The 26,754-nt window shown below is 35.6% G+C and overlaps 1 protein-coding gene across 6 annotated transcripts in view; it reads left to right on the forward strand.

Annotated features, from left to right (window-relative positions):
* Positions 1-26,754, forward strand: part of LOC309441494 (titin-like) — a 242,725-nt gene that overhangs the window by 75,820 nt on the left and 140,151 nt on the right. Inside the window, exons 56-101 of one of the 6 annotated variants that reach the window (XM_082056179.1) lie at positions 2,267-2,548; positions 2,818-3,096; positions 3,219-3,500; positions 3,620-3,898; positions 4,396-4,683; positions 4,834-5,112; positions 5,207-5,485; positions 5,581-5,859; positions 6,375-6,662; positions 6,817-7,104; positions 7,596-7,886; positions 8,633-8,920; positions 9,765-9,857; positions 9,980-10,265; positions 10,512-10,692; positions 11,035-11,124; positions 11,204-11,471; positions 11,565-11,825; positions 12,412-12,621; positions 12,733-12,810; positions 12,925-12,951; positions 13,439-13,486; positions 14,328-14,384; positions 14,495-14,572; positions 14,819-15,073; positions 15,612-15,704; positions 16,245-16,322; positions 17,010-17,078; positions 17,695-17,778; positions 18,018-18,080; positions 18,342-18,410; positions 18,748-18,828; positions 19,386-19,463; positions 20,129-20,206; positions 20,421-20,498; positions 20,696-20,779; positions 21,095-21,193; positions 22,336-22,413; positions 23,284-23,358; positions 23,532-23,606; positions 23,856-23,939; positions 24,192-24,254; positions 24,556-24,633; positions 24,870-24,947; positions 25,901-25,984; positions 26,368-26,448. In XM_082056179.1, the coding sequence (XP_081912305.1) occupies positions 2,267-2,548; positions 2,818-3,096; positions 3,219-3,500; positions 3,620-3,898; positions 4,396-4,683; positions 4,834-5,112; positions 5,207-5,485; positions 5,581-5,859; positions 6,375-6,662; positions 6,817-7,104; positions 7,596-7,886; positions 8,633-8,920; positions 9,765-9,857; positions 9,980-10,265; positions 10,512-10,692; positions 11,035-11,124; positions 11,204-11,471; positions 11,565-11,825; positions 12,412-12,621; positions 12,733-12,810; positions 12,925-12,951; positions 13,439-13,486; positions 14,328-14,384; positions 14,495-14,572; positions 14,819-15,073; positions 15,612-15,704; positions 16,245-16,322; positions 17,010-17,078; positions 17,695-17,778; positions 18,018-18,080; positions 18,342-18,410; positions 18,748-18,828; positions 19,386-19,463; positions 20,129-20,206; positions 20,421-20,498; positions 20,696-20,779; positions 21,095-21,193; positions 22,336-22,413; positions 23,284-23,358; positions 23,532-23,606; positions 23,856-23,939; positions 24,192-24,254; positions 24,556-24,633; positions 24,870-24,947; positions 25,901-25,984; positions 26,368-26,448 (6,984 nt within the window). The remainder of the gene's footprint in view (positions 1-2,266; positions 2,549-2,817; positions 3,097-3,218; positions 3,501-3,619; positions 3,899-4,395; positions 4,684-4,833; positions 5,113-5,206; positions 5,486-5,580; positions 5,860-6,374; positions 6,663-6,816; positions 7,105-7,595; positions 7,887-8,632; positions 8,921-9,764; positions 9,858-9,979; positions 10,266-10,511; positions 10,693-11,034; positions 11,125-11,203; positions 11,472-11,564; positions 11,826-12,411; positions 12,622-12,732; positions 12,811-12,924; positions 12,952-13,438; positions 13,487-14,327; positions 14,385-14,494; positions 14,573-14,818; positions 15,074-15,611; positions 15,705-16,244; positions 16,323-17,009; positions 17,079-17,694; positions 17,779-18,017; positions 18,081-18,341; positions 18,411-18,747; positions 18,829-19,385; positions 19,464-20,128; positions 20,207-20,420; positions 20,499-20,695; positions 20,780-21,094; positions 21,194-22,335; positions 22,414-23,283; positions 23,359-23,531; positions 23,607-23,855; positions 23,940-24,191; positions 24,255-24,555; positions 24,634-24,869; positions 24,948-25,900; positions 25,985-26,367; positions 26,449-26,754) is intronic. The other 5 variants (XM_082056180.1, XM_082056181.1, XM_082056182.1 and 2 more) reach the window with 5 other exon arrangements.

Genomic DNA, 26,754 nt, shown 5'->3' on the forward strand with positions numbered 1-26,754 from the left:
TGGATTGTCTGAGGGCAGACTTGGTGACAAATATTCATTCCACCAACACTTTGCTTCTCCACTTCATGTGTGGATCTTACACATTTCAATGATCTAAATTTATGACTGGATCAAACTGCCTTGGTAGTATTGGCGTAATTTCTCAATGTAGGTGGGAATATCTGGATATCTCATTCTTACTGATTTTATAAAAGAACAAATGTAAATACACTGCTTAAATTATGTGTGAGTTCAAATGTCCTTATTGATTTAGTGCTTACCTTTTTTTCTGTTGTTTGTTTGTGGGGTTTTTTGTGTGGGTTTTGGTTTGGTTTTTTTTTTTTTGGTGGTGGTTTGTTTTTCTTCTTTTTTTTTTTTTTTTTGATTGGTTGTGGGGTTTTTTTTGTTGTTTTTGGGTTTTTTTGTTGTTTTGTTTTGTTTTTGTTTTCCCCTCTGTATGAATTTTGGGGACAAAGCCAAAAACATTTTAAGAGTAAATACTATGACTTTAACTCTCTAAGACAAATAACACAGCAAGCTGAACTACCACTAGCAAGATTTTGCAATGACTGATTGTCAAATGCATTATATATATCTAGAATATATTCTGTCCATAGGGTTTTTTATTGGTGGGGGTGAGAAGAGTGCGACAGACTGAATTACCTGTGTATTCAGTGGCAAGTAGGGATGTTGTTATGATGTAGCTTGACTCAAAAAAGTATTGAAAGATTGTAGCAAGAAATCTAACCTCTTCAATAGATTTAAAGCTTGTTTCCACCAGAATCACAATTCTGTTTATTATTAGTGATAACATTGCTATTAGGTTTACTTGACAGGAGTTACCATTCATAAAATGATTCCAACTGACCCTATTTATTTTCTTACTCTTCAACTCTTTTTTCATAGAAATCCTGTTGTTTTTGGTTTTTTTTCCAGGATTATTTTTTTTTTTTTTTTGATCCTGAAATTCAGTACTTTAGAATTTGTACAGTTTCCCCAGGACTGTAAAATTAATTATGTTCATTGTTTGTCAACCAGTTTCATAGAACTTGTAAGGGCAAACTCTTTGTGTGCATTGATTTTCATGTGTTTCATTTGAGCAAATGCTGCCTCACTTCTATGACACACAACCTTTTCTTTGTAAATTAACATCTTTTGTTCAATTGACCCTGAAAATCTCCCAGTTTTTTATTAACTTTCCCACTTTAACATCTATTATTCCCAATCTGTAGTTTTAAAAATTGCTTCAGGTTCTAGAAACTACTTTACATTTTAAGTATATACCTTGCTAACTCATATATCTTATTTTTTGGGGAATGAAAGAGTGTGACTACCCAGCAACTGTTACTGTGCAGACAGATAATCAACTCTTTGTCTAAGTGAAATCTGATAGTAAATTACTAAGGTTCCAAGAGTCCTTGCCATAATTTCTATTTTTAGAAACTCTAAGGAAGTTTTGTTACTAACAACATAGGATGTTCTACAAATGTCCCACAAGTTGAAGTAACCCACAATAAAATAGATATTCATCCTACACTTTACAGAGAGATGAACAAAGAGGCACTTCATCCTGTTTTGCAGAGAGAATTGTTTGTTGTGCCCACGTTACCACCACTTGGTTTTAATAGTTACATCTTTGATCTATGAGCAGTCAGTCTTGTGATTCTGAATCATCCGTATGGTACTTTTGATGAAAAGTGTCAAACATCCACTCCTTTCTCTCCTTACGGAACAAAATGCAACCATCCGGTTTACTGTTCAGTCATAGGACCTTTAACACCAGTTTCTGTAACACCAGCCATCTCATAATTCTTCCCAGCATAATTATTTTGAACCTCTTGTTTTGCTACCTACTTTTATTCCCTATATGCACCTTTATGTTTGGCTTTGCAATAAATGTGTGAAGGTTTATAATGCAGATACATTTATTGACTAGATCCGTTGTTAATGACATATTAAGATACAAAGTTACTGTAATGCTCATCATAAATGCTCTTAATAATATTTCTTGGATGAACAGTTTGGATTCTTACATTTCCATCAGGCATTTTGATTACAAATATATTACAAGGAGATATTACTTAAAGAAAGCCACACGTTAACTTATCTGTACTGAATACATAGAAGGAGAAGTAGTGTGGGAAATAATCTGAAAAAAATCATAACAATTGCAAAATTAGAATGTTTGCTTAAGTCCCCAAAGTTTACATTTTCTGTTACATATTTTCCTGATCATCCAAAGGATCAGTGCATTTTAAAGCGCCTTCTCCAATTTTTGGCTTTCCAGAACCACCAAGGTTTATTAAGAAACTAGACTCCTCAAGACTTGTGAAACAGCATGATTCTACTAAGTATGAATGCAAAGTAGGTGGATCTCCAGAAATCAAAATCACCTGGTACAAAGGTGAAACTGAGATCCATCCCAGTGAAAAATACAGAATGTCCTTTATGGATTCAGTGGCAGTCATTGAAATGCACAACCTCAGTGTTGAGGACAGCGGTGACTACACTTGTGAAGCTCGGAACCCAGCGGGTAGTGCAAGCACCAGTACCTCACTGAAAGTAAAAGGTTAGAATCCCAGTTCTTTCCTCACTTTTCTATCTGTGTGAGTCCTTTGTGAACAAGCTGTTAAATCCCACTTTCTTTAATGAGGCTAAAACCTGTCTGAATAGATGGCAAAGCTCTTGCCTCTTTGTTAGGCTGTGGGACATCTTTCTTATTTATGGTTTGTCTTTGCTGTTCAGCTTTAGAATGGCTTCTTGAATAGTTTGTTCTCTTTAATTGCCTTTGCTCCAATAACACAAACTTCAACCTCCCCTCCATTTTTTTTTTTTCAGCACCCCCCATGTTTACCAAGAAGCCCCATCCAGTCCAGACCTTGAAAGGGTCTGATGTTCACCTGGAATGTGAGCTTCAGGGCACTCCTCCATTCCAGATTTCATGGTATAAAGACAAAAGAGAAATTCGGAGCAGCAAGAAGTATAAGGTCATGTCTGAGAACTACCTAGCTAGTATTCACATTCTTGGTATGGATACTGCAGATGTTGGTGAATATCACTGTAAAGCTGTAAATGATGTGGGAAGTGACTCCTGTATTGGCTCTGTAACACTAAGAGGTTTGTATAAAGATGATTGGCACTTACTTGGCATTTTGTTGTTCCTGTCATTCTCATCCTACTTTTCTGCTCCTGGCGTGTTTGTTTTTTTTTTTCACTGTTAAATATCTTCTCTTAAATAGCACCACCAACCTTTGTGAAGAAGCTGAGTGATCTCACTGTCGTCGTTGGGGAGTCGATTGAACTGCAGGCTGCAGTAGAAGGATCACAGCCCATTTCTGTTCTGTGGTTGAAAGACAAAGGGGAAATCATTAGAGAAAGTGATAATCTTTCGATCTCCTATTCAGAAAACCTTGCAACTATGCAGATTGGAAATGCAGAACCAGCCAATGCTGGGAAATATATTTGTCAGATAAAAAATGATGCTGGAGTTCAGGAATGCTTTGCCACACTGACAGTGCTAGGTTGGTAGCATGGGATAAAAAACACAATGTGTTTTAAGATGCTTTAAAATTGCAAATTTTATGATACTTATAACTATTACATTGTTTTTAAAAATGTTGTGACTTGCATCTCATTGCAGAACCTGCAGTCATTGTAGAGAAGCCAGGCCCAGTTAAAGTTACAGCTGGAGACTCTTGTACTCTGGAATGCACAGTAGACGGCACACCAGAGCTTACTGCTAGGTGGTTTAAGGATGGGAATGAACTGTCCACTGACCATAAATATAAAATCAGTTTCTTCAACAAAGTATCTGGGCTTAAGATCCTCAATGCAGGACTAGAAGACAGTGGAGAATATACTTTTGAGGTGAAAAACAGTGTTGGTAAAAGCAGCTGCACAGCTTCAGTGCATGTTTCAGGTTAGTTGACTAGTCTTTTTTGAATCATATCTGATCCTATGGTTCCTTTTTAAAGCTTTTGGATAGCAAAGAGTTTCTCATGACAGGCAACCTGAGAGACTAATTGCTTGTATAGTATTAGGAGTACTTGGCCTACCACTTTGACAGGAGTCAAGAACAGATGCCTACCTAACCTTTGAGGGACAGGAGTTGTTGCAAGGGATTGATTTCTTCAGCTTTAATCTGCATGTATTCTTGGACACCTGGTGCAATATTGTTGCTTATGACAAAGAACTGCAAAAGTAAAAGGTGTCCCTCAAAAAATGTGAACGAAATTTCCAGCATATCCATAACCATCAACTATCTATTTTTCAATGACTTAGGTGTGTAGGAGCAGATTGCTAAAGCGAATCTATCTAAAGAAAGTTAGCTGATTTTATTATATATGGGGAACTTTTTGCATTTGAAACTCCTGAATGGTAATTTTTTACTTTTTTTTTTTTTTTTAACAAATGCAGATCGTATTATACCTCCTTCTTTCACAAGAAAACTGAAAGAAACTTACGGTCAGCTGGGTTCTTCCGCCGTACTGGAGTGCAAAGTTTATGGGTCACCACCTATTCTGGTTTCCTGGTTTCATGATGGACAGGAGATTACCAGTGGAGACAAGTATCAGGCTACCCTTACAGACAATACCTGTTCTTTGAAAGTGAATGGACTTCAGGAATCTGATATGGGAACTTATTTGTGCACAGCTAGTAATGTAGCTGGGTCTGATGAATGCAGCGCATTTTTGAGTGTTAGAGGTCAGTATCAATAAGAAGCCAGAGTCAGAGGGCATACATTCCTTTTCAGAAGGACTTCATTCTTTGCTTTGTTACATATTTCTGATTACTGTGCTCTTCATCAGAAATTCAAATGTACTTCTTCTCTGTCTGTTTTATTTGCATACTTAGAACCACCATCTTTTGTGAAGAAACCTGAACCACTGAATGTTTTATCTGGGGCAAACGTAACCTTCACCAGTATCGTAAAAGGTTCCTCTCCGTTGGAAGTTAAATGGTTTAGAGGTAGTGTTGAGCTAGTACCAGGACACAGTTGCAATATCACCTTGCAAGATTCAGTTGCAGAACTGGAGCTGTTTGATGTACATCCACTTCAGAGTGGAGACTACACCTGCCAAGTCTCTAATGAGGCAGGGAAGATTTCTTGCACAACACATCTTTTTGTCAAAGGTTTGTCCAGAGTACTGTTTCTTATGCTTCTTATGCTTCTAAAAATTATCTCTTGGCTTTATTTATTTTGTTTTCTTCCCATTGTTCATTATAGAACCAGCCAAATTTGTGAAGAAGGTGAACGATTTAAGTGTAGAGAAAGGGAAAAATTTGATCTTGGAATGCACATATACGGGTACTCCACCAATTTCAGTGACATGGAAGAAAAATGGAGTAAAAATAATGCACTCTGAAAAGTGTAGCATCACCACTACAGAGACATCTGCCATACTGGAAATCCCTAGTAGCAAACTAGAAGATCAGGGGCAATATTCTTGTCATATTGAAAATGATTCTGGACAAGATAATTGTCATGGTGCAATCACAATACTAGGTGCGTCAAGCCGCCATCTATTCAAGTGTCATTTGAACTACTAATAGTCATGGTGCAATATGTTTTTATGCTAATGGTGTGTGTTTGTTCTTCAGAACCACCTTACTTCATTACACCCTTGGAGCCGGTGCAGGTGACTGTTGGGGATTCTGCATCTTTACAGTGCCAGGTTGCTGGAACACCAGAAATGATGGTGTCATGGTACAAGGGTGACACAAAGCTGAGAGGAACTGCTACTATGAAAATGCACTTTAAGAACCAAGTTGCCACTCTGGTTTTCAGCCAGGTGGACAGTAGTGACAGTGGGGAGTACATCTGCAAAGTAGAAAACACTGTTGGGGAGGCTTCTTCATCATCTTTGCTGACAGTTCAAGGTGAATATTTCTATTTTAAAAACAGGAAGATGGCCTATTTTTCTTAAGTGTGCTTTGCTATTTTGAAAAACAGAGTATTATCTTTTCCTTGTTAAACACTTTACTGTTTCTTGATCTATAAGATACCCTCTGGCGCTGTCTTCTATTAGCAAAGGCCTACCAGTAAAGCTAATCGAAATACGTCTCTTACTGATTACAGCTCTTCTGCAGGGATACAACCTCCTTCCCCATGAATGTATTTGTTTTTTTCCACCACTAGCAGTCCTGAGGGTTAAATAGGCTCACTGGGTGTAACTGGGGGCACAATGGTTATATATTTTCTTGCAACTGTATTCACAGTGCTCTTAGCACATCAGGTTCCAAATAAATGACATGCTGAGTAACATTTTTCGTCAGACATTAGGAGCAAAAATACAGTATACTCTACAGTATATTAGGCAGTGATTATTGGCGAGTATAGTAATAAGTGCATGTCTTCTGAAAGCCCTCACTGTACAAAACCTGTTTTCTTACAGAGCGTAAACTTCCTCCTTCTTTTACACGAAAATTAAGAGATGTTCATGAAACTGTTGGCTTACCAGTTACGTTTGATTGTGGCATTGCTGGTTCAGAACCTATTGAAGTATCTTGGTTTAAGGATGGTGCACGTGTAAAAGAGGACTACAATCTTCATACATCCTTCATAGATAATGTAGCAACTCTCCAGATTTTGAAGACAGATAGGAGCCTTATTGGGCAATATACCTGCACAGCTACCAATGCAATTGGGACTGCTTCTTCTAGTGGCAGGCTTGTCCTTACAGGTCGGTGGACTGTGAAATATTTAATGGAAATATCTTAAAACTCACCTTTTGTTTATATATTAATTTAATATTGTACAAATAATACTTATTTCACAGAGGTTTAAAACAAATTGACATTTTAAAGTGATGCTTTTTTATTTCTTTCACTCTTCAGAAGGGAAGACTCCTCCTTTCTTTGACATGCCAATTGCACCTGTGGATGGTATTATTGGAGAAAGTGCTGACTTTGAGTGTCATGTTTCTGGAACACAGCCTATTAGAGTTACTTGGGCAAAAGATAACCAAGAGATTAGAACAGGAAGAAACTACCAGATCAGTTATGTAGACAACACAGCCCACTTGACCATCCTGAGAGTTGACAGGGGAGACTCTGGAAAGTATACATGTTATGCTAGCAATGAAATTGGAAAGGACTCTTGCACAGCTCAACTAACTGTTAAAGGTACTGAACAGATAATACATTGTGTGTATGTTTTTCTTCCTTTATTATAAAGGAAGTTAGCTTTATTGCTGCAAGGTAAGTTTGAGAAAAGCTTTTGAGATACAGCTTGAAAGTACCTATCTGGAGATACCCATGGATCTCTTAAGAGAATTAGGAAGGGTGAAATAATATTTTCTTCAGCCTAGTTTCTTTATAGGATTTGGCCTACTTCTTTCTTGAGAACTTGACAAAAATCTTGGGTTTTTTAAATGGCATTTGACTTAAATCAATATAAGAGGATTTTTTTTTTTCCAAATATGAGAATCAACTATGACAGTGACTGTAAGAGCAAGACATCTGTTTTTCATCTTTGTATGTTTTCTTTAAAAAAATATTTTAATGAGAGCAAATATCATTAAATGTTCAAATTTTTCTTGAAAAGTATTCTTTAGAATATTTCATTTTGGGTTTGATTCATATAATTTGAATAGTATGTTATTTTCTTTTTACAGAACGAAAAATTCCACCTACTTTTACTAAGAAACTGTCCGAAGCAGTAGAAGAAACAGAAGGGAATGAACTTAAACTTGAGGGACGTGTTTCCGGCTCTCAGCCTTTGACTGTTGCTTGGTATAAAAACAATCAGGAAGTTCATTCAAGCCCTCATTGTGAAATATCTTTCAAAAACAATACCTTACTTTTGCATATAAAGAGCATAGACCAATCAGACGCTGGTTTATATACCTGTAAAGTTTCCAATGAAGCAGGAAGCGTATTGTGTACATCTTCTGTTGTTATCAGAGGTTAGTTGAAGTTTTGTTTGGGTTTGTTTTGGTTTTTTTTTTTTTTCTGCTTCTACTTGTCTTTGTTGTATATTGGCTGCAAATATACAGCTTCTGTCTTGTGACCTGTTTGTGCTTACCTTAAGAGCAGTAATTTGTCCTGAGATGGACAATATAAAACTGAGTTAAGTCACAAAAGCAAGGAATTCTTTTCATTTTGTGATTAAAATAAAACTATTTTACAGGGAGAGTCTTCTTCATTTTTTTCACTATTTGCTAGGAATGATCTAAAGCGAACATCGAAATCTTTATGTGACATTCCTGTTGAATTTTTAATCCTTCTCTTTTCATGGAATAACAGCATTTCTGTTCAAACACATTAAAGCTTGGGCAGCCTTTACAGTGTGTTGTGACAGCATGGCACTTCATCATAATACTCTTGCAGGAAATTGCGTATTTGTTTTTTTTAAATGTGCTTATATATTTCTGTAGCCTAATAGCAGTGCTTTAGTTCCTATACTATTTTTTGCATGTGAATGTCCTTGCTGCTTGAAGAAAATACGTTTCTTCCATGTTTCCCTAGAAGACATACTCTCTTGATATTTATTGCTTTCTCTAAAACTATGATTGCCATTCTCAGACTTCTGCTTAATCTCCTTCATTCCTTGCCATTGTCTTCTTAAGAATCACATGTATCTCCTCCTCTCTTACGCAATCAATTATACTTTCTTTCCTTGAGTATTCACTCAAGCATTTTCATATTCCAGAACCCAAAAAGCCTCCTGTTTTTGACCGGCCTCTTCAGCCAGCAGCAGCAGAGGAAGGTGATACCGTACAGCTCAGCTGTCACGTCCAAGGATCACAACCAATCCGGATTCAGTGGCTGAAGGCAGGGAGAGAAATAAGAACTTCAGACAGATGTAACTTCAGCTTTGCTAATGGAGTAGCTCTTCTGGAACTTGCTGCAGTTACAAAATCTGATTCAGGAGAATACGTATGCAAAGCTTCAAATGCAGCTGGCACTGATACTTGCAAATCCAAAGTGACAGTTAAAGGTACAGTAATATGGAGAAAATCAAGGTATATGATGGAAATATAAAACAAAGTTCCATCCTGCTTTGTTTGTGGGACAAAAATGTTAATAATCTAATAACAAATAGTATCTTTTAGTTCTTTGCAAAAGTGTAAAATCTGGGAAGACAGTATAATTAACAATAATTTATTTGTAAATAGTGACATAAACAGTGGGAGATCAGTGTCAAATCAATAGTATATTCTTACCAAAAAGGTAAAGAATTTACTTTCTAAATCTAAACAAAAATGCAAGCTAAATGAGTTGAAAATCCATATTTTATGGAACCAATGGGGGAAGTAGTGTTTATTAAAGGAAAATACAAAAGTAATTTGATTGAGCGTGTGGCCTTAAAGGCTAATTGCTTTAGGATTGTTACAACTCTAAGACATATTGACCTTTTAGCTGGAAGTAAATATTATCTAAGCATGAGTACTTCCATGTAGGCCTTGCCTTAGCCTTGCATAAAAGACATAAGAGTTGAGTAATATGTAGAAATAGTATCTTTTTCACTCTCTGGGTGGCTGCAAAGCTATAAACAGTGCAAAAGAAGAAGAAGAAGAAAAAAAAAAAAGATTAACAGATCACTGATCAAAAATGCAAGTAACTCTGAGGGCGAAATTTCCAGAAATAGGCAGAAAAGATGATACCTTCAGAAAAAGTGATCCATTTTAGAAAATGAGGCTTCTTATTTGCATATCCTTCTATGAATTTTGTTCTATTTCTGTATTTTTTTTTTTTTTTTTAATTCCTTTGGAAGCATCATCATGCATGACCATAAACTATTACCTGAAATCATCTATTTTAATTGTTTGACTGTTTTTTAGAAAAACCAGCAGCTGCACCAGCAGCTAAGAAAGCAGAAGTGGAAGGAAAACTTTATTTTGTGTCAGAGCCTCAGAGTATCAAAGTCATGGAAAGTAAGCACTCTAATCAAAGAAGTAACTTGTCTTCTCTTTGCCCATACTTTTTGTTTGAGATTATATCCTGCTGTCATAGACATCTGGAAAGACTTAGCTTCCTTATTTGCATCTTTCTGCAGAGACTGTTGCAACATTTGTTGCAAAAGTTGGAGGAGACCCTATTCCAAAAGTTAAATGGATGAAGGGAAAATGGAGGCAACTCAACCAGGGAGGTCGCGTTATAATCCAGCAGAGAGGAGATGAAGCCAAACTAGAAATAAAGGATGCAATAAAAACTGATTCTGGCCTGTACAAATGTGTAGCTTTTAATGAACATGGTGAAATTGAGAGGAGTGTAAACCTTCAAGTCGAAGAAAGACAGAAAGAAGCTGTTGTTGAAGGAGATCTCAGGGCAAAACTAAAAAGGTATATGGAAATTTTTATAGATTAAATTGCCATCAATAGAGAAGAAACTTTTTTTTATTATAAATCTCAGATTAAGATACAATTTTGTAATATTTGCTAACTATGAATAACTGTACTAAAAATAGAAATATCTGACTAGATTAAACTAAAGGCTTCCACTGCACAGGGCAGCTCTAAGCTGATTCAGTTTTTAAGTGAACAACTTTCTAGGAAAGTATATTTAACTTATATCATTGATTTGAATAGCACTCCAAAAAGGAAGGAAGGAGAGGAAGAGCAACCTATTGATATATTGGAACTTCTCAAAAATGTAGATCCCAAAGAATATGAGAAATATGCTCGCATGTATGGAATTACAGATTTCCGTGGCCTCCTGCAAGCCTTTGAATTACTGAAGCAAACCCAAGCAGAAGAAAGCCATAGATTGGTAAGATACAGCATGACTGCAGCATTGGCTTTGTTGGGATCAACACGGTTCCTTTGAACAGACTTGGTGTCCATGCTCTGATGTTACTACGTGTGCAGGAATTTCTCGTTCCTCTTTAGATCTTCTGACAGTTCTTGATGTCTTGTATGTTTGAACCCAAGGAGAAGGAATTGTCATTCTGGCCAAGCATGTTCTGTCTTCACAGCTTCGCTGCAGTTTTTAAGATGGGAAGATATGTTACTTACAGAAAACTTGATGTAGGAACTAATTCTGCGTTGGATAAACATGACAGCTTGACACTTATAATCCTTTAATCTTTGAGTATATTCTGCCTTTTCACAGGAAATTGAGCTCACAGAAAAAGCTCGAAGAGAAGATCAGGAATTTGATGAACTTGTAGCTTTTATTCAGCAACGACTCACACAGACAGAGGTAACATTGTTGGACTGATTTGTGAATATTCCAACCTATCACATGGAACTGGAAACTAATTTGAACTAATATTTTTCAGCCTGTTACTCTGATCAGGGACATTGAAAATCAGACGGTTTTGACAGATGAAGATGCTATCTTTGAATGTGAGATTAAAATTAACTATCCAGAAATTAAACTTTCATGGTACAAGGGAACCCAGAAACTGGACTCCAATGACAAATATGAAATTAGAATTGAAGGTGATCGCCACATATTGAGAATCAGGAACTGTCAACTTGAAGATCAGGGAAATTTCAGAATAGTGTGTGGACCACACATTGCCAGTGCCAGACTAACTGTCATTGGTAAGTCTATTTTTGAAGTATGTATTTCAATTCACACTTGAATTATGCCACTGTCTGATGTCTGCTAAAATGTATGTTTTAACATGCTAATAGAACCTGCAGTTGAACGGCATCTTCATGATACTGCTTTCAAGGAAGGAAACACATGCACGCTGTCTTGTCAGTTCTCTATCCCAAATGCCAAGTCTCAGTGGTATAGAAATGGGAGACCCATTAAGATAGGAGGGAGATATTCAACACAAGTCTCTGACAAAGTACACAAACTCATCATCAAGGATGTTAGAACAGAAGACCAGGGACAGTATACCTGCAAGCTTGACAATCTAGAAACAACTGCAGATCTGGCCATTGAAGGTTTGTAAACAGATAAAGAATCTTCTTATTACGGTAGTGATAAACAATTTCTGGATATTCCATTAACAGAACAAATGAAAAGAAAAGGAATTTCTTAAAGAGATATTAACAAACTTGGAAATGGACTAAACAATAAATTTTGCTCTTTTCTCTTTGAACAATACATGACATATTTGTTTAAGTTAGTATTTTTAACTACAACACCATTACTAATGTCCCCAGGTCCTCAGACAATCTGAGTCATACTTGCTTTTATTTTATTTTTCTCTGACACTCTTATATTTTCTTTCTATTTCATGTCTTTCTTAATTATTCTTTAACTCTAATTTCCTTAATGGCTTCTCTTGTATAATTTATCTGCATAGTGATCTTGTTATAATTTTACTCTTACATCTTCTAATCTTCATTCTTACATAGAAAACTTCATAGAAGATGGAATCCCTTTTTCTTACTCTACTTTTTCAGGATGTATTGTTATTACCTCTTATAATGTAGCTGTTATTATGAAAACAATGAGAAGGAATTAGATAAGCTGGATGGCCTGGTGGTGCATAACAACTGATATATTTTTTGTTTCTAAAAACAGCGGAACCAATTCAGTTCACAAAGAGCATACAGAACATCGTAGTGAGTGAACACCAGTCTGCAACCTTTGAGTGCGAAGTGTCTTTTGATGATGCAGTTGTGACATGGTATAAAGGCCCCACTGAACTGACAGAGAGTCCCAAGTACAGCTTCAGAAGTGAAGGTCGCTGTCATTATATGACTATTCACAATGTTACTGCAGAAGATGAAGGTAAAAATGCATGGAATATTTGTGTCGATGACATTCTTTTATCTGATATTGTTGTTTGGGTTTTTTTTAATCATAAAGGCATACAAATATCGACATTCTTGGCTATTGCAGGCGTATATTCTGTAATTGCTCGTCTTGAACCAAGAGGAGAAGCAAGAAGCACTGCAGAGCTCTACCTGGTAACCAAAGGTTAGCAAATTTGCTAAACAAACTTGTGATCATAACCACCTGCAAATTCGTGAGTTTGAAGCATGATTCTGGAAAAATAAATACTCCTAAAATAAATCTAATATTCTTTTGCAGAAATCAAACTGGAATTGAAGCCACCAGGTAAATATCATGAGCAAAACTGGCAGAAGATCAAGTCTATACTCTGTCGTAGATTCAGTGCATTGCTCTGCTTTATTTTTTATTCTCTGAAACACAAAACTTTATTTTTGTTTGAATGACTGAGGAAGAGAGCAATGAAGAAGTACCTATGAATAGATTCTATGTCCTCTCCACAACTGAAAATAACTGAGGAGGCAAAATGTGTAGCAACCATCTCCATATGATAAAACACAATCTTCTTTTCTGAATGTTCTTAAGAGCCTACTTCAAAATGAAGCAAGAATGACTTAGAAACAGTGTAAAGTCTGGCCAGACTGAAATATTAATACAATTAGTTATCTATTAGCTAGCTTATTCTTGAGGAGCAATCTACAATCCTTGTAAACTAGAACAAGAAAGATTATAAAAGCCTGAGCTACTGTGCTTCAGGACAGCATATTCAAATCTATTCTTTTTTAATTGTCAATTAAATACTTTGACTTTCTAGATGTTCCTGATGCCAAGGTTGCTGTTCCAACTGAAAAGCCAGCTGAAGGTAGAGTAACAAACCATACTTGTTCCATAGTGCTGCCTTATATCGGCACTGAAGCAGTGGGCCAGTGGGGACCTTGGACAAAAATCTTAGTTCAGTGATAAAATCAGTTAGTTGTGTCTATACAACTACAATATGAGCAAGGCGTGGCTTGGATAAGCTTGTTTTGCTGTGTAGAAGGTGAAAACTATAACAGGTGGTTGTAAGAATGAAGTCTTTTATCTTAAAAAGAGTCTGTTCTTTCCATCTTTTTTTTTTGTTTTTTCCTATCAGTCTCTTGTTCATTCTACCTTCCTTTTATTTCTGTCCATCTTCTTATCATTCATTTTCACCTTTTTTTTTTTTTCTCAGAAATATTCTTTTAAAGCCATAACATTGATTGCATGTTTATTGCCAGTGGTCTCTGCCCAATCTCTGATATTGGAATACAGACTATGAACAATATGTATATTCCAGTTACAGTCAATACTTTACTAGGAACCTTAAAAGTTCAATCTTCCTGGTTTCATTTCTAAGATCATTTGGTAAATGCTTGTAGTGGCATCAGGAGAGGAAATATTTGATATTTAGATGAATTACTATCAGCAAAGATAGGAGAGTGATGGCAGTAAAGAAAATAAAGCTGAGAAACCTCAGGGTTCAAATAGTGGTAGACTGGGGATTCCCTCTCAAAATATATTCTTCCAGCTACAGTGAAGTGTCAGAATGAGCACCATGTTTGCTCTTGTTCTGCAGCTGCAATAAAATCATCTCATCTATTTTCCAAATGCACTAGGATTTTTCTTCACTTACAAGAAAACATCATACTCACATTTTATTCTAAATATTTCATTTTTCCTACAAGCTGCCCCTATTCCTATTCTTCTACCTCTTGTTCCACCACCAGAGGAGAAAAAGCTGGGTAAGAATACTTAAAGTATTTGAGCAGTGTTTACATGTTTCATTATGATTGTTGGGTTGTTTTGTTTTGATTTTTTAAAAATTTAAATTTAAAAATATGTTGTTTTTAAGCAGAAAAAAAGGTTCCAGTAAAGAAAGTCTCCAAAAAGGTGGTTAAAAAAGGTCCTGAAGAAGTCCCACCACCTAAAGGTAACTTTTTTCCTTTTTTAAAAAAACTTAAAAAAAAAAAAAATTGTGGAAACAAGGTAATTTGTTTCGCATTATCTTCTGTGTTTATGTTCAAAACATACACATTTAAAATCCAAGCTGATTAGGACTGCTTAAAAAATAGTTGCATCTTTAAACCACCTGTGAGTGTGAAATAATTTCATTAACTGTGAACATCCAATACACCTTGCAAATTCCAGGCTACTATATCAATAATCTTTTTTTAAGTTCCTGAGGTGCTGCCAGAGAAGCCCAAAGAGATCAAAATCACATCCATGGCAAGGAGAGAAGAGATTCATGAAGAAAAGAAGGAAATATATGAAAAACCAAAAGAAATTTATGAAGAATGGGAAGAAGATTATGGAGAAGACCATGACTATTATGTCCAGGAAGAAGGCTATGATGAAGGGGAAGAGGAATGGGAAGAAACTTATGAGAAAAGAGAAGTGACTTATGAAGAAAAACGAGTCATTCATGAAGAAGGTATTTTAGTAATTGTAGCATTATATTTCTTCTCTTTTCTCACATTTATTACTAAGGCCCAAAAGTTTAAGGCAGGCTGCATTTCTTTGATTTTTTTTTCTTTTTTTTTTTTTTTTTTTTTTTACAATAACTTGAACCTTAATATGCTCCCAAGTTTTAACTGGCCTCTAATATGGTGAGGTGTAGTTGCAGACAGAAATTCATACACTATAATTTGGTTGCCAGTAGACTTTGCAGATTAAGACATCTTTAATACATATTATGAGTTGTTTGTAAGTAGAGATGTCATTTTTAGTTGTTTTGGGTATTTCTTCTATCATTTTCATGAATTCTAGATTAACTTGATTAAGGTTAAATATTTCACACATTAATTGCTTGGAAATAGGCAGCAGATTTTACTGCAATGATTGGATCTGCAAAACTCCATATGTGTTTTTCAACTTCATAAACTTATAATGTCATTACTAACAACTTTTGTGTGTATCAAGTCTTTAGACAATGCATTTCTCATCATTAAGATACATTATTATTTTTGAAGTGGTTGAGGTTCCTAAGAAGCCTGTGCCTGAGCGAAAACCACCAGCAATTACAGCTGAAAAGAAGGAAAAGAAAGAAGTAACAGTCCATAAAGGTATGACTTTCCTGCAAAACTAACAGGAACATGCAGATTAAGTTCTCTCATGCATCTCCTTCAAGCTGAACAGTGGTGGTTATTCTCTTTATGTTGGACTGTGGCAAGAGTAAGGCTCATGTCAACCCTTCCTCTCTTCCACTTCATATTTCTGAGCAGAGAGAGAATAGTGTCAATGGTGGCTGAAGCAAACCAAGAATTTCTGGCAAAGTCAAACTGAGCTTCAGTTATCTTTCCTTCTCACTGTAGATTAACCTTTGGCATGGGTGCTGCTTTTGAGCCAGTATATGCTGTACTTCTTAGAAGTGTCATCCATTTAGATCTTTGCATATCTCCTAGGGAAGGGTGGGCCTGAACACCTGTTTCACAAGTGCTTTTACCACCACTGTCCACCACGAGTGAACAATGCACTGAACAATGCACAGGATGCATGAAGGTTGTAACAACCCAAATGAGAAAACAGGTAGTTCTACCTGGTTTGTGTCCAGAAAGTAATTTACAAGATGATCTAAACAATAAATGTATCTGAATCACTTACAGTTGTCAAGATGCCTGTTGATGAAAAAGTGGAGATAACCACTCAGAAGGTTGCAGAAGAAAAAGTCAAACGGTCTGAGGGTAACTACTGTTTAGTTACTTTAATGTCATCTTTACATGAAAGTAGAGGCTCTCATTACTTAGCTGATCTGCATATGCTTTGTCTTCATTTAACATTGGTCTGATCAATTTTTCAGTCTTTGAAACGTCTAATAAAAGCTTCTGCTGAATTGTACGAAAGGAAGATGAAAAGCCTCTTAGAGAAAAATACTAAATGCAGATGCTAACTACCAATGCTTTAAGAAAGGGAGTGTGAAATTGCACTGGGTGAAACTGTATGTTTCACTCTAAGCTGAAGATGTGAAATCCCAACCTTCCTCAGATTTCCATGTTGAACTGTCTACCAAGATGTCTTGGTTAATTGTTCAGTTATGAAGTAAAAGTGCATCCTTATTCTCTTGGCAACCACCTCCTCTTGTATAACATTTCGCATTCTGCAGCAGGAGTCTGTTGGCTGCAATTCAATGTGTGTCAGGATATTACCTGTGTCCTAAAAGTGCTGAATTACACAGACCCTTTAGAAGGCAGCAATAAAAAGGAGCAAACACATTCCCTCTGCTTTGCATGGTTCCAAGCAGCCTGGCTTAGTTTCTGAGCTGGATTATGTATATCTTGTTTGTTGTTTTTTCAACATCATTGCTAGATAGATATAGACTTATTTTGATCTCTTTGCTAAATATGTGACTAACAAAATCTTAATGCCAACAGTTACCAAGAAAGTTATACCACCAAAACCTGCACCAGTGATCGTTGAGGAAAAAGTTATGAAAAAGGAAGGTACAGATCAGCATCTTTGAATTTCAGTTTACATTTTTTCCAGCAGCCTGTGTGTTCTTGTGCTTCTTGTGAATATGTGGGCCTGTGTGTATGTACCTGAATCTATTGTACCAGTTGTGCTGTGACTACCCTCTGTGTTTGAATAGTATGTGTACCATGCTCTTGTCTTCCATAAAGTCTGTTTTTAACATGTTTGTGGCTAGCCTTTTGATTCTTGTTTAAACAGCCTACAGGATATTGCAGTGTGATGTAGCTTTTCCTTAATCTATTCTGCCTGCTGGCCTATGCTTACATAATAATGGCAGAGTGCCCCCAAATTACTTTGAAGAACCACCTTTGGAATTCTTCTGAAATACTATTTCCAAAAACCTGTGCATGAATTTATTTTAAATTTTCAGGTTAAAAGTGTCTGTGTCTTTAGTCTTTAACAGATACTAAATATTATACTTGTATGCTTGGTTTGTGTTCAGTATTTAGAATATGAATACTGACTGTCTAAATATGTCTAAAACTTAAATGTGCAATAAATATATGGATTTGATAAAAACTCACATGCTGACTACCACTAATCTGGATCTAGAATACAAAATACTAAACCAAAATCCTATCTTTAAAGTACCAACAGTAGAAAAATGGGCTGTTTCAGAAGAAAAGATGTCAGTTTCTGTCCACAGAGAAGAAGAGTATTCATATGTCACAGGTATGTACAAAACCAAAAATCTGTGCACCCAAATCAAAACAATCTTTCAATCTTACTAGATTTTATTTTAATCTATTTTTATGTATGGCAAATTACATATTTAGACACATTGTATATTTGTCTTTCACTCTGCATTGCTTCTTTTTGTTGTGTTATGCAGCCTCAATTTTCTTTAGATTAATAGATGTCAACTTTTCAACTATTTTATCTTAACACTGTTTAAATGCTTTTCTTTGAAGAGCCAACAGAGCATGAGAAAACAGTCGAAGAAAGATTCTTTGAAGCTGTTTACCCAATTGAAGGTAGATTGATTAAGAATGAGAGGCTAATCAATATTTAAGATGTTTAAAACAATCAGACTCCATAGCTAATCAAAACTAATTGTGAGATTTGCACATGCTGTTGGTTTTCTGGATGAAATTTTTTTACCTGTTAGCATATGTGTTTCAGTGACCTTTGTATACTGGACATACAATAATAGGTTCCTAAAAGCTTTTCAGATTTGCTATGGACATTAATATTTCCTGTCTTCAAATTTAATATCTTCAAAATTCCTATTGTAGCACATGAAGTCGAAGAGGAGGAAGAAGAAGAAATTATTTCTGCAGAAATGGAGATCCCTCACGTTGAAGGTGAATAAAGTCTTTGTATCATCAGGCACTCCATTTTTCTGAACTTATCTGCCTGTACCACTCTTTGCCAAAGGATAGTGTATCAGAACCAAGTTTGTTCCGTCTCAGTATGGTTCTATTCTCAAAAGTTCAAGCCCTACTGCATTTCTAAATCTAATTCTTCTTCACCTCTGCTTTAAATAATTCTTCAAGTTGCTTTTCCTTGAGAAGAGCATATTGTATCTGTTTGATAAAAGATCATGTTTTTTGATGTGTATTGTTGGCTTACCCAGTGTGTTGAAAGTAGCCTACTGTGAGTTACAAAATACATTTACTGTCACCACCTATCTCTTTAAAGTGCCTGAGATACCAGAGAGACATGTTCCAGAAGAAAGAAAGCCCATTCCTGTCCCTAAAAAGGAAGCTCCACCAGCTAAAGGTATTTCTTCTGCCCTAGTAAAAAAAACAACCAACCAAACAAAAATGAAAACACCCAAAACAGAAAACAAACAAAATATCTTTTGTTATATTATTTTCTTGTTTTCTTGAATATGTTTGTGGTTTTACTCTCTTTGTGGCTTTGGTTTTGCATTATCTCCATTATCTCCATACTTTCACTTTTTTATTTGTGCTATAACTTACATTACAGCTTGCATTTGTCTCAGCTTTGGCCCTTCTCTTTCCTAACAATCTTGTCCTTGTTGTTTGTACTTAGGTTGTGTGGCTTTTGCAGGCAAGGGTAGCATGGTTTTACTTCAATAGCGTGCTGTGAAAGGTGGTAGTGCAGCAATGTTAACATTGTAATTATATACTGTATTATAGTGTTTTTCCCATGTAATCCACTGTACGTCCACTGTATTGTTGTACACTGTATTGTGTCGCAGTGCTCAGCTCCTTGTCCAGACACTATGTTCTGTAAAGCAATCTTGGATTACTGAAATCTGGGTAAGTGGTCCAAAAACTAATCCTCTCTCACTTTGATAATGTTTTTCAAAGTGCCTGAAGTCCCTAAGAAACCTGTTCCAGAAAAGAAAGTTGCTGTTGCTAAAAAGGAGGTGGCTCCCCCAGCAAAAGGTACAACATCTTTTGAGTGTGGGCTTTAACCAGTCCTGTACTATTGTGCTCTTTCCCTAAATTCTATTCACTTCTCAGTATAAGCGTATGTTATAGTCTTTGTGTGTTATGTTGTATGTCTGTTCTCATCTAAGACAAACTCAAAAGCCTTGGAAAGATTTCTTAAACAAATTTTAATACCTTTGAAGTTCCTGAGGTACCAAAAAAACCTGTGGCTGAAGAAAAAGTACACATTCCTGTTCCCAAAGCAGAATCTCTGAGTGCTGATGATATACTTAGTGATGGACTGTTCATGTACCTGTTGAATATCTTTTAAACATTTGTTTTTTGTTAGCCTGTATGTAAGCATGTTTGTGTTAGAAACTGATGGTTTTTTGTAATGTGTAAGTCTACGTGCATATGTAAGAGTGCTTAAGGCCAGGTAATACACTTCAGCAGCTCTTTCTTCAGTTAAGAAATCAGTCTTAAAGCTCTTGATTGATTTTTTTTTTTTCTTCTTTTTCAAATATATGTTGCTCTTGTCTCATACCTTTCTACGTTAAGTGTATGAACGTGTTTTGTAGTGTGTCTTGATACTCTTATAAATGAATTAATGAAATCCTATAATAGTCCAATAAATCTTTGAAATATCAAATTCAGTTAGCTTACGTTTTATCTTTTTTAAGTGCCAGAGGTGCCTAAGAGAGCTCCCCCAGAGAAAAAAATTGCTGTTCCAAAAAGAGAGGAACCTCCACCACCTAAAGGTACATTTAAATAAATAACATTCTTTTCTTGTTATCTTAAGCATCTTGTTTATGTCCAGTTTTGGTTTTTAAGTGAATCTGGATTTAGTTGTATGTCAGTTACATTAGTTATGTATCTTTTGTGTCAGTTTTGTGGATAACCGTGCTTTAGATGAAGTCTTAAAACACCTGTAATTATAGTTACTTAATATTATTATCGTTTGTATCTGTGAAGTGCCAGAAGTACCTAAGAAGCCAGCTCCAGAAGAAAAAATATCACAAGTTCCTAAAGTAGAAGCTCCACCTGCAAAAGGTACAGTAATGTTCATTGTAATATCATTTATTGTAGTCTGTAGAACATTTCATTTGTCTCAGCTTGCTCAGCTGTTGTGGTTTTTTTAGCAAAACATGTCCATGTGTAATGTTTTTGAATGATCCAATTCTGTTATGTTGATGCTTTTGTCAGTTTTGCACTTTATGGATCCTAAAACTAAGTACTTTTTTCTTAAGTGCTTGCAGTTCCTAGGAAACCTGTCTCTAAAGAGAAAGTATCTCCCGCTGCTCCTAAAAAAGTTGAGGCTCCTCCAGCTAAAGGTATGCTTTCCAGTAGAATGAAAGAGTACGCTGTTTCTCAGATTCTGTTTCTATGTTCTGTATTTTTCTGTATTGTCATTGATTTGTGCTTCCCCTGTGAATTCTACTCTTCTGATTTAGTGACAGTGAGTCATTACAGTATGTCGTATGTGTTGTGCAATACTTACAAAATTTTACATCTAAATATTGAATCTCTGTTGTGTGTTATGTGCTCAGTACCCTTAAGCAATTCTTTGGAAACTTAGATACAGTGCTCTGCAACATTGTTTTCACAATGGAATTAGAAAGGTTTACATTTAATATTATCTTTCAAAGTGCCTGAAGTGCAGAAGAAAGCCACTTTTGAAGAAAGAGTACTTATAACAGAAGAAAGAGTATCTGTTGCCATTCCAGGAGAAATCCCACTACCTGAAGGTACACTACAAACAAACAATAGAGAGAAACTTCTGCTGTAGACAAGTCTGTTGTTCTAAGACTAAGATCAAAATACACAAAAATTTTGTGTTACTTGTCTTGTATGAGTTTTGTGTTGAATGCTTTACAGGCTTAGAGACTGTTAAGAGACTCCTGAGCACCATGTACCATTTCAGTCTTCAGTGCCAGGATCCTACTCTTGAATGGGACATGTGTGGAAACTCTAGCACTGAATACAGTGAGCTTCAGATTAGTCTCTCATGAAATCATAGTGAGAAATACGGATGGATAGTGTTAGATTAGACTCCACTAGTTAAGCCTGTAACCATCAATTTGTCATACTCCTTACAAAGCTCTCTGTACCCCTGCAGGTAACAATGTTATTTCTCTCTGCAGTGTCAGTAGCTTTTTTAGTTCACATTTTCATACTCCGGGAACGTTGAGAATCAGTTATTTTAAGTTAGTATAATTCCACAAAATATCTGCTTCAAGGTAACTGAAATAAACATCTTGACCACTTTTAAATCCCATTAATAATTTACATATCCTATTAAAAAAACAGAAATGAGCTTTTAAAAACAGATATGGAAGTTATCTATCTAAAATATGAACAAGCAAATATATATCCATATTGATACACGCCGTGTTAATTTCTGTTTGTCTCCTGCAAATTAACCTTTTACCCCAGAACAAGTTGGTGTTTTCTCTGATACAGTTGCACTTGTAGATGTGCACATGCCAGACTTTCCTTTCAATTCTTGATGTACCCTGTCCTTCTTAGTTTCATGTGGCTGGATCAAGGAGCAACCTCTAAGTCTTTGACTGTTGTTTCCCCACCCCCCTCAGCTGTTGTGATGGGGAAGTTTAGGGTGCTGAAGGATTTTGATGGACATACAGTTGACCAGTGAAAGATATTTGAGAGATACAACAGCACACAATAGGGTACATGAGGCATGGACAAAACACATAATGTAGAGCAAATCATACAAATGTGTGCACAGCACTTTCTGTATGGTATGCATATGTGTGATTGTCATGTAGAACTTGTAAGAAATGGTCTTCATCTTCTCCATCCATCGATCCCTCCCTACCTCCATCCATCCACCCACCAAAAATATTAAAACTAGTAATTTTCTTTAAAGAACCAACAGTTGAAGAATGGGCTGAAGAAGAACCGGAGGAAGTGTCTATTTCCCTTCACAGAGAAGAGATTTCTGAAGGTACAACCACAATTCAGGAATACTAGACAAAACAAAACAATTTTTGTTTTGTGCTAAAAATAGTGTGGATTAATATCTACTCTATTCATAAAGAAAAATTCACTAATATATGAATATTTTTCATATCTTATAAACTTTAATGCTAAGAATGTTTATGATTTTTAATACATGGTTTTTAATAGTGTAGTTGTTAACCCTGTTTTGATACCATGAAAATAGTGAGGTATCTCTTGGACATTGGAATTATCAGCCCTACTTTTTTCTTTTACAAAAGTTCTCTGTTGGAAATTCCTCTTCCACCAGGTTCCCTGGATGAAGTAAAGGTCCTTCAGAATATCATAGTACACTCTTAGTCCTCAGACCATTTAATTGTAAACTGACTAATTTTTTTCCACCTGTAAATTTATTGGTGGTAAAACAAAGCTGTGAAGGACAGTAACATATACTGATTGACTCAACTTCTGCTACAACTGACACCATAGAAAGTATTTTCAAGGGATGGCTTTAGTCAGGGAATTTTCTCGGTATTTTATTTCTCAAAGTGAACAGATTCCAACATTAATGAACTAGTAGACAGAGGAATGGAAAGTACTGATCTAGTACTTCAGATATTGAGCATTTTAAAATTTCATAGAAATACAAGACGAGAGTTCAATCTCCATTCCATTTATGTTGCTTGAAGTTTTTCCATTGGCTTCAGAAGGAGCAGGATGGTTTGAATGTAGATTTTGTAATGCCAGAGGTGTGTGTTAGTAAAGTACACTACTTATTCTTGTCCTACAATTATTTTGATGCTTACCAGAGCCAAAAAGACAGTAATAGATGTCAAATACTTAAACTCAAGTATTTTTAAATTTTACTCTTTTTAAGTGACTGAAGAAGAGTCTTACTACATAGAAGAGAGGGTAACTGTTCCTAAAAGAGAGGAAGCCCCGCCCACTAAAGGTATATGTTCTTTTCATTACAAAATATTGGTTGTTTCATCATTCTGAGTGTTATGTTGCCACTATATGTTTATCTCCATTTGTATTTTGTTTTTTTTTTTTGTATTAAGTAAATGTGTACATGTTAGTGATACTATTCCTCTTTGTAAAACTATGTATTGTAATCTTTTAAAGTGCATGAGAAGCGCAGGACTGTTGTACCTGAACAAAAAGTTCCAGCTGCCCCTAAGGAAGCTCCAAGAGTTAAAGGTATAAAACAGTTCCTCTTCTGGGTGATGTATCTTCAAGGGGATTATGTTTGTCTTACTGTCTTATTTGTATGTGTTGATGTGGGTCCATTTCCAGTGATGAATGCTTATTTCAAATTCCATCTTGTACTATGAAAAGTATTGTTTATATTAACTTAGGAAAACACATTGTGATGCAGTAGACAATTATAAGTATTACACCTTAATATTCTTTCTCATCTTCCTTCTCATCTTACTAATTTTTCTGAAGTTCCTGAAGTTCATAAGAAAGCAGTTCCTAAAGAGAAAGTACCTGTCCCTGTGCCCAAAAAAATGGAGGCTCGACCAGCAAGAGGTATATCAGTGGTTTGTTCCTGTTGCAAAAATCTGGGGTTTTTTACTGCATTCCATCTTTAATATATATGCATGTTGATGAAAAATATATCTCTCATATCAAATATCTTCAGCATTAAACATGTACTTATGTCCCTTTGTCTACAATGTGGCCTGTGTCGTCTTGATGACATTTATGTCTTATTTCATGTTTTGTCTTATACCTGTTGGTGAAATCAAACAGATTTTCTAAAGTTGCACAATCTTTTTTAAGAACCTGCAGAGGAACGAGTGCCCACTTTTGAGATAGAAGTTGAAGAACCTCCATCAACCAAAGGTAAACAAACTGAGAATATTATTATAATGGAGATTTTTTTGTTTGGCCTTACAATATTTGTGTTTAGGCATTCTACTTGTTTGTTAGGTTCTGTAACTTCTGCCTGCTTCTTCCCCTTTCTTTTGACTATTTATTTATCTTTGTGCTATGGCTGTAAAGTACAGTCTTCTGCGGTGTCTCATTTTTGTTGCTGTTGAAGTTTACTTAGTATTTTCTTTTTTTAAAAAAAATCAGTTTAAGTGGAAAAACTTACATATATCTGCATTTCAAATATTGCAATTCTACACTTATTATTTTTAAGTGACTGAAGTGCACAGGAGAATTATCACAGAAGAAAAAGTTGCAGTTGCTAAAAAAGAGGAGGCTCCACCAAAAAGAGGTATATAATTTTTTCAGAGCTACATGAGAGGAGTCTTGTTTCAGAATACTCATTTATATTTGTAGTGTTTAATTCTCCAACACAAGCTGAAATGTTCAGTGTTTGCTGTCTTCTTTGTATTTGATCTGAAGAAACGTCATGTCTCTGCAGTTGTGTTTTGTCATCTGATTATGTTCATAAACTGTGATTAATTCAAAATCTTTTAAAATCAACTCTTTTTTAAAAAAAAATGCCAGCAGTGCCCAAGAAACCCATGCCAGAAGCGGAAGTACCTGTTCCAATTTCTCGGAAAGTGGCAGCTCCACCAGCTGAAGGTATACAAGGTCTTTTGAAAGTAGAGAAGGTTTCTAAATACCAAATATCCACAGGCATCATACTTACCATCTGCCTGGTTAATCAAATCCCAGTCTGTCCTGATTTGATTATAAATGAAAATGACCTTAGTCTTTGTGCTGCAAGAGAATGCAAAAGGTGACATAGAACAGTCACACACCTGCATTCCATGCTTTTACTAACCGCTGTTCAACTACATAGATTGCTCTGGCTGCTTAAGAGCTTTGGAAAGACGAGTGAAGACATTACTCACTGAAGTTAAATAAATATGATCACATTTAGAAAGAAAGTTATGTTTTATGACATTTTCAATATTCAGTGAAGGCTTTCAAACTTACAAACGTGTGCTCTGTTTCTGTGATTTCTTTGTGTTTGAAAAGTGATTTTGTTATGTATCCTCTATGTGTGGTCTTCTGTGGGTTAGTTTCTGAAGAGACTAGAGGCAACTTACTTAACATCTTACTTTCAGTCATTGAATCTTACTTCATGATGTGCAAATAGACTGTTTGCTTTTTGATGTGTTTTGGTCTATATATCTATTATTCTAATATTATATGTATAATTTTAGTAGATATTATTTTAATATTTAACTATATTTTTGCTGTTACTAAAATTGCATGGCGGTTCAAAGTATCTAATTTATCTGGGGAATTAATTCCTGGAAACCCCTAAAATAGTAGTCTTCAAAATATTTGATGCATATCTAGCTACTATGCATTAAAGCTTCAGCTGGTAATTTTCTTGGTTAATTTAAATGTCTTTATGTTTAAATGTCTGTATGTCTGGTGTGATTGTTGTGGGTTTTTTAAGTATCTTTGCTATGTAATTGTGTACTATTTCTCCATAACTGTCTGTCCATAATTCTTTCATATAACTTCAGAAAGTACGTGATTTCTTTTAGAATTTAGTATTCTTAAAATTACTATCTTTAAAGTGCCAGAAGCACCGAAGAAAATTGCCAGAGAAGAAAGAGTATCCATTGCTGTTCCAAAACGAAAAGTGTCTCCACCACCAGAAGGTACTCCTGCCCCTGGATTAATCCATGAACAGATTGTCCTCATGCAATACCGCCAGAGCTTCAAACCTGCTCATTTGGCACCTTTCTTGAAATTGTAATGTTTGAATCATAGAATCATTTAGGTTGGAAAAGACCCTTAGGATCATTGAGTCCAACTGTTAAGCCAACGCTACCAAGTCCCGCACTATGTTCCACCGTAGTCCTAAAGAAACCTTAACAGAGTCTTTGAGAAACACTAGAGACATATTTTTCCCAGTTACTCTGGGTGTGGGAGATGTCAGGAAACATGAACTATTTTTTTTAAAAAACCCAAATGGGATATTTATTATTGTACATAATATTGCACCAGAGAAAAATATTAATGTTAGACTCTGTCTTTGAAGTATCAACAGAAGAAGAACACTGGGCTATGTCAGAGGAAGTATCCATTTCTCTTCACACAGAAGAAGAGATTTCATACGCAGGTATGAACGGGCTAAAAGCATACTATGTCAAGATTTGCACCTTGTCGTTTAGTTTAAAAAAAAAAAAAAAGAAAAAAAAAAGGGGTGGGGGGAAAAAAAGACAACAAAACACAATTTCATGTTCCATGAAGATCACCTGTTTAACCTGAATGCAGAGCTTGTAGAATCACTTTTGGAGGCGATCTATTGATTTGTGAAAAATGAGCTACAAGATGCCTCATATTTACTACTTTCAGATCTGCTTCTGTTGATAAACATAATTATCATACTCATATAGTGAAGGATTAATACATCAGTGTGAAGTCA

Source organism: Streptopelia decaocto, assembly GCF_964273445.1.
Source record: "Streptopelia decaocto genome assembly, chromosome: 6".
Lineage (NCBI taxonomy): Eukaryota > Metazoa > Chordata > Aves > Columbiformes > Columbidae > Streptopelia > Streptopelia decaocto.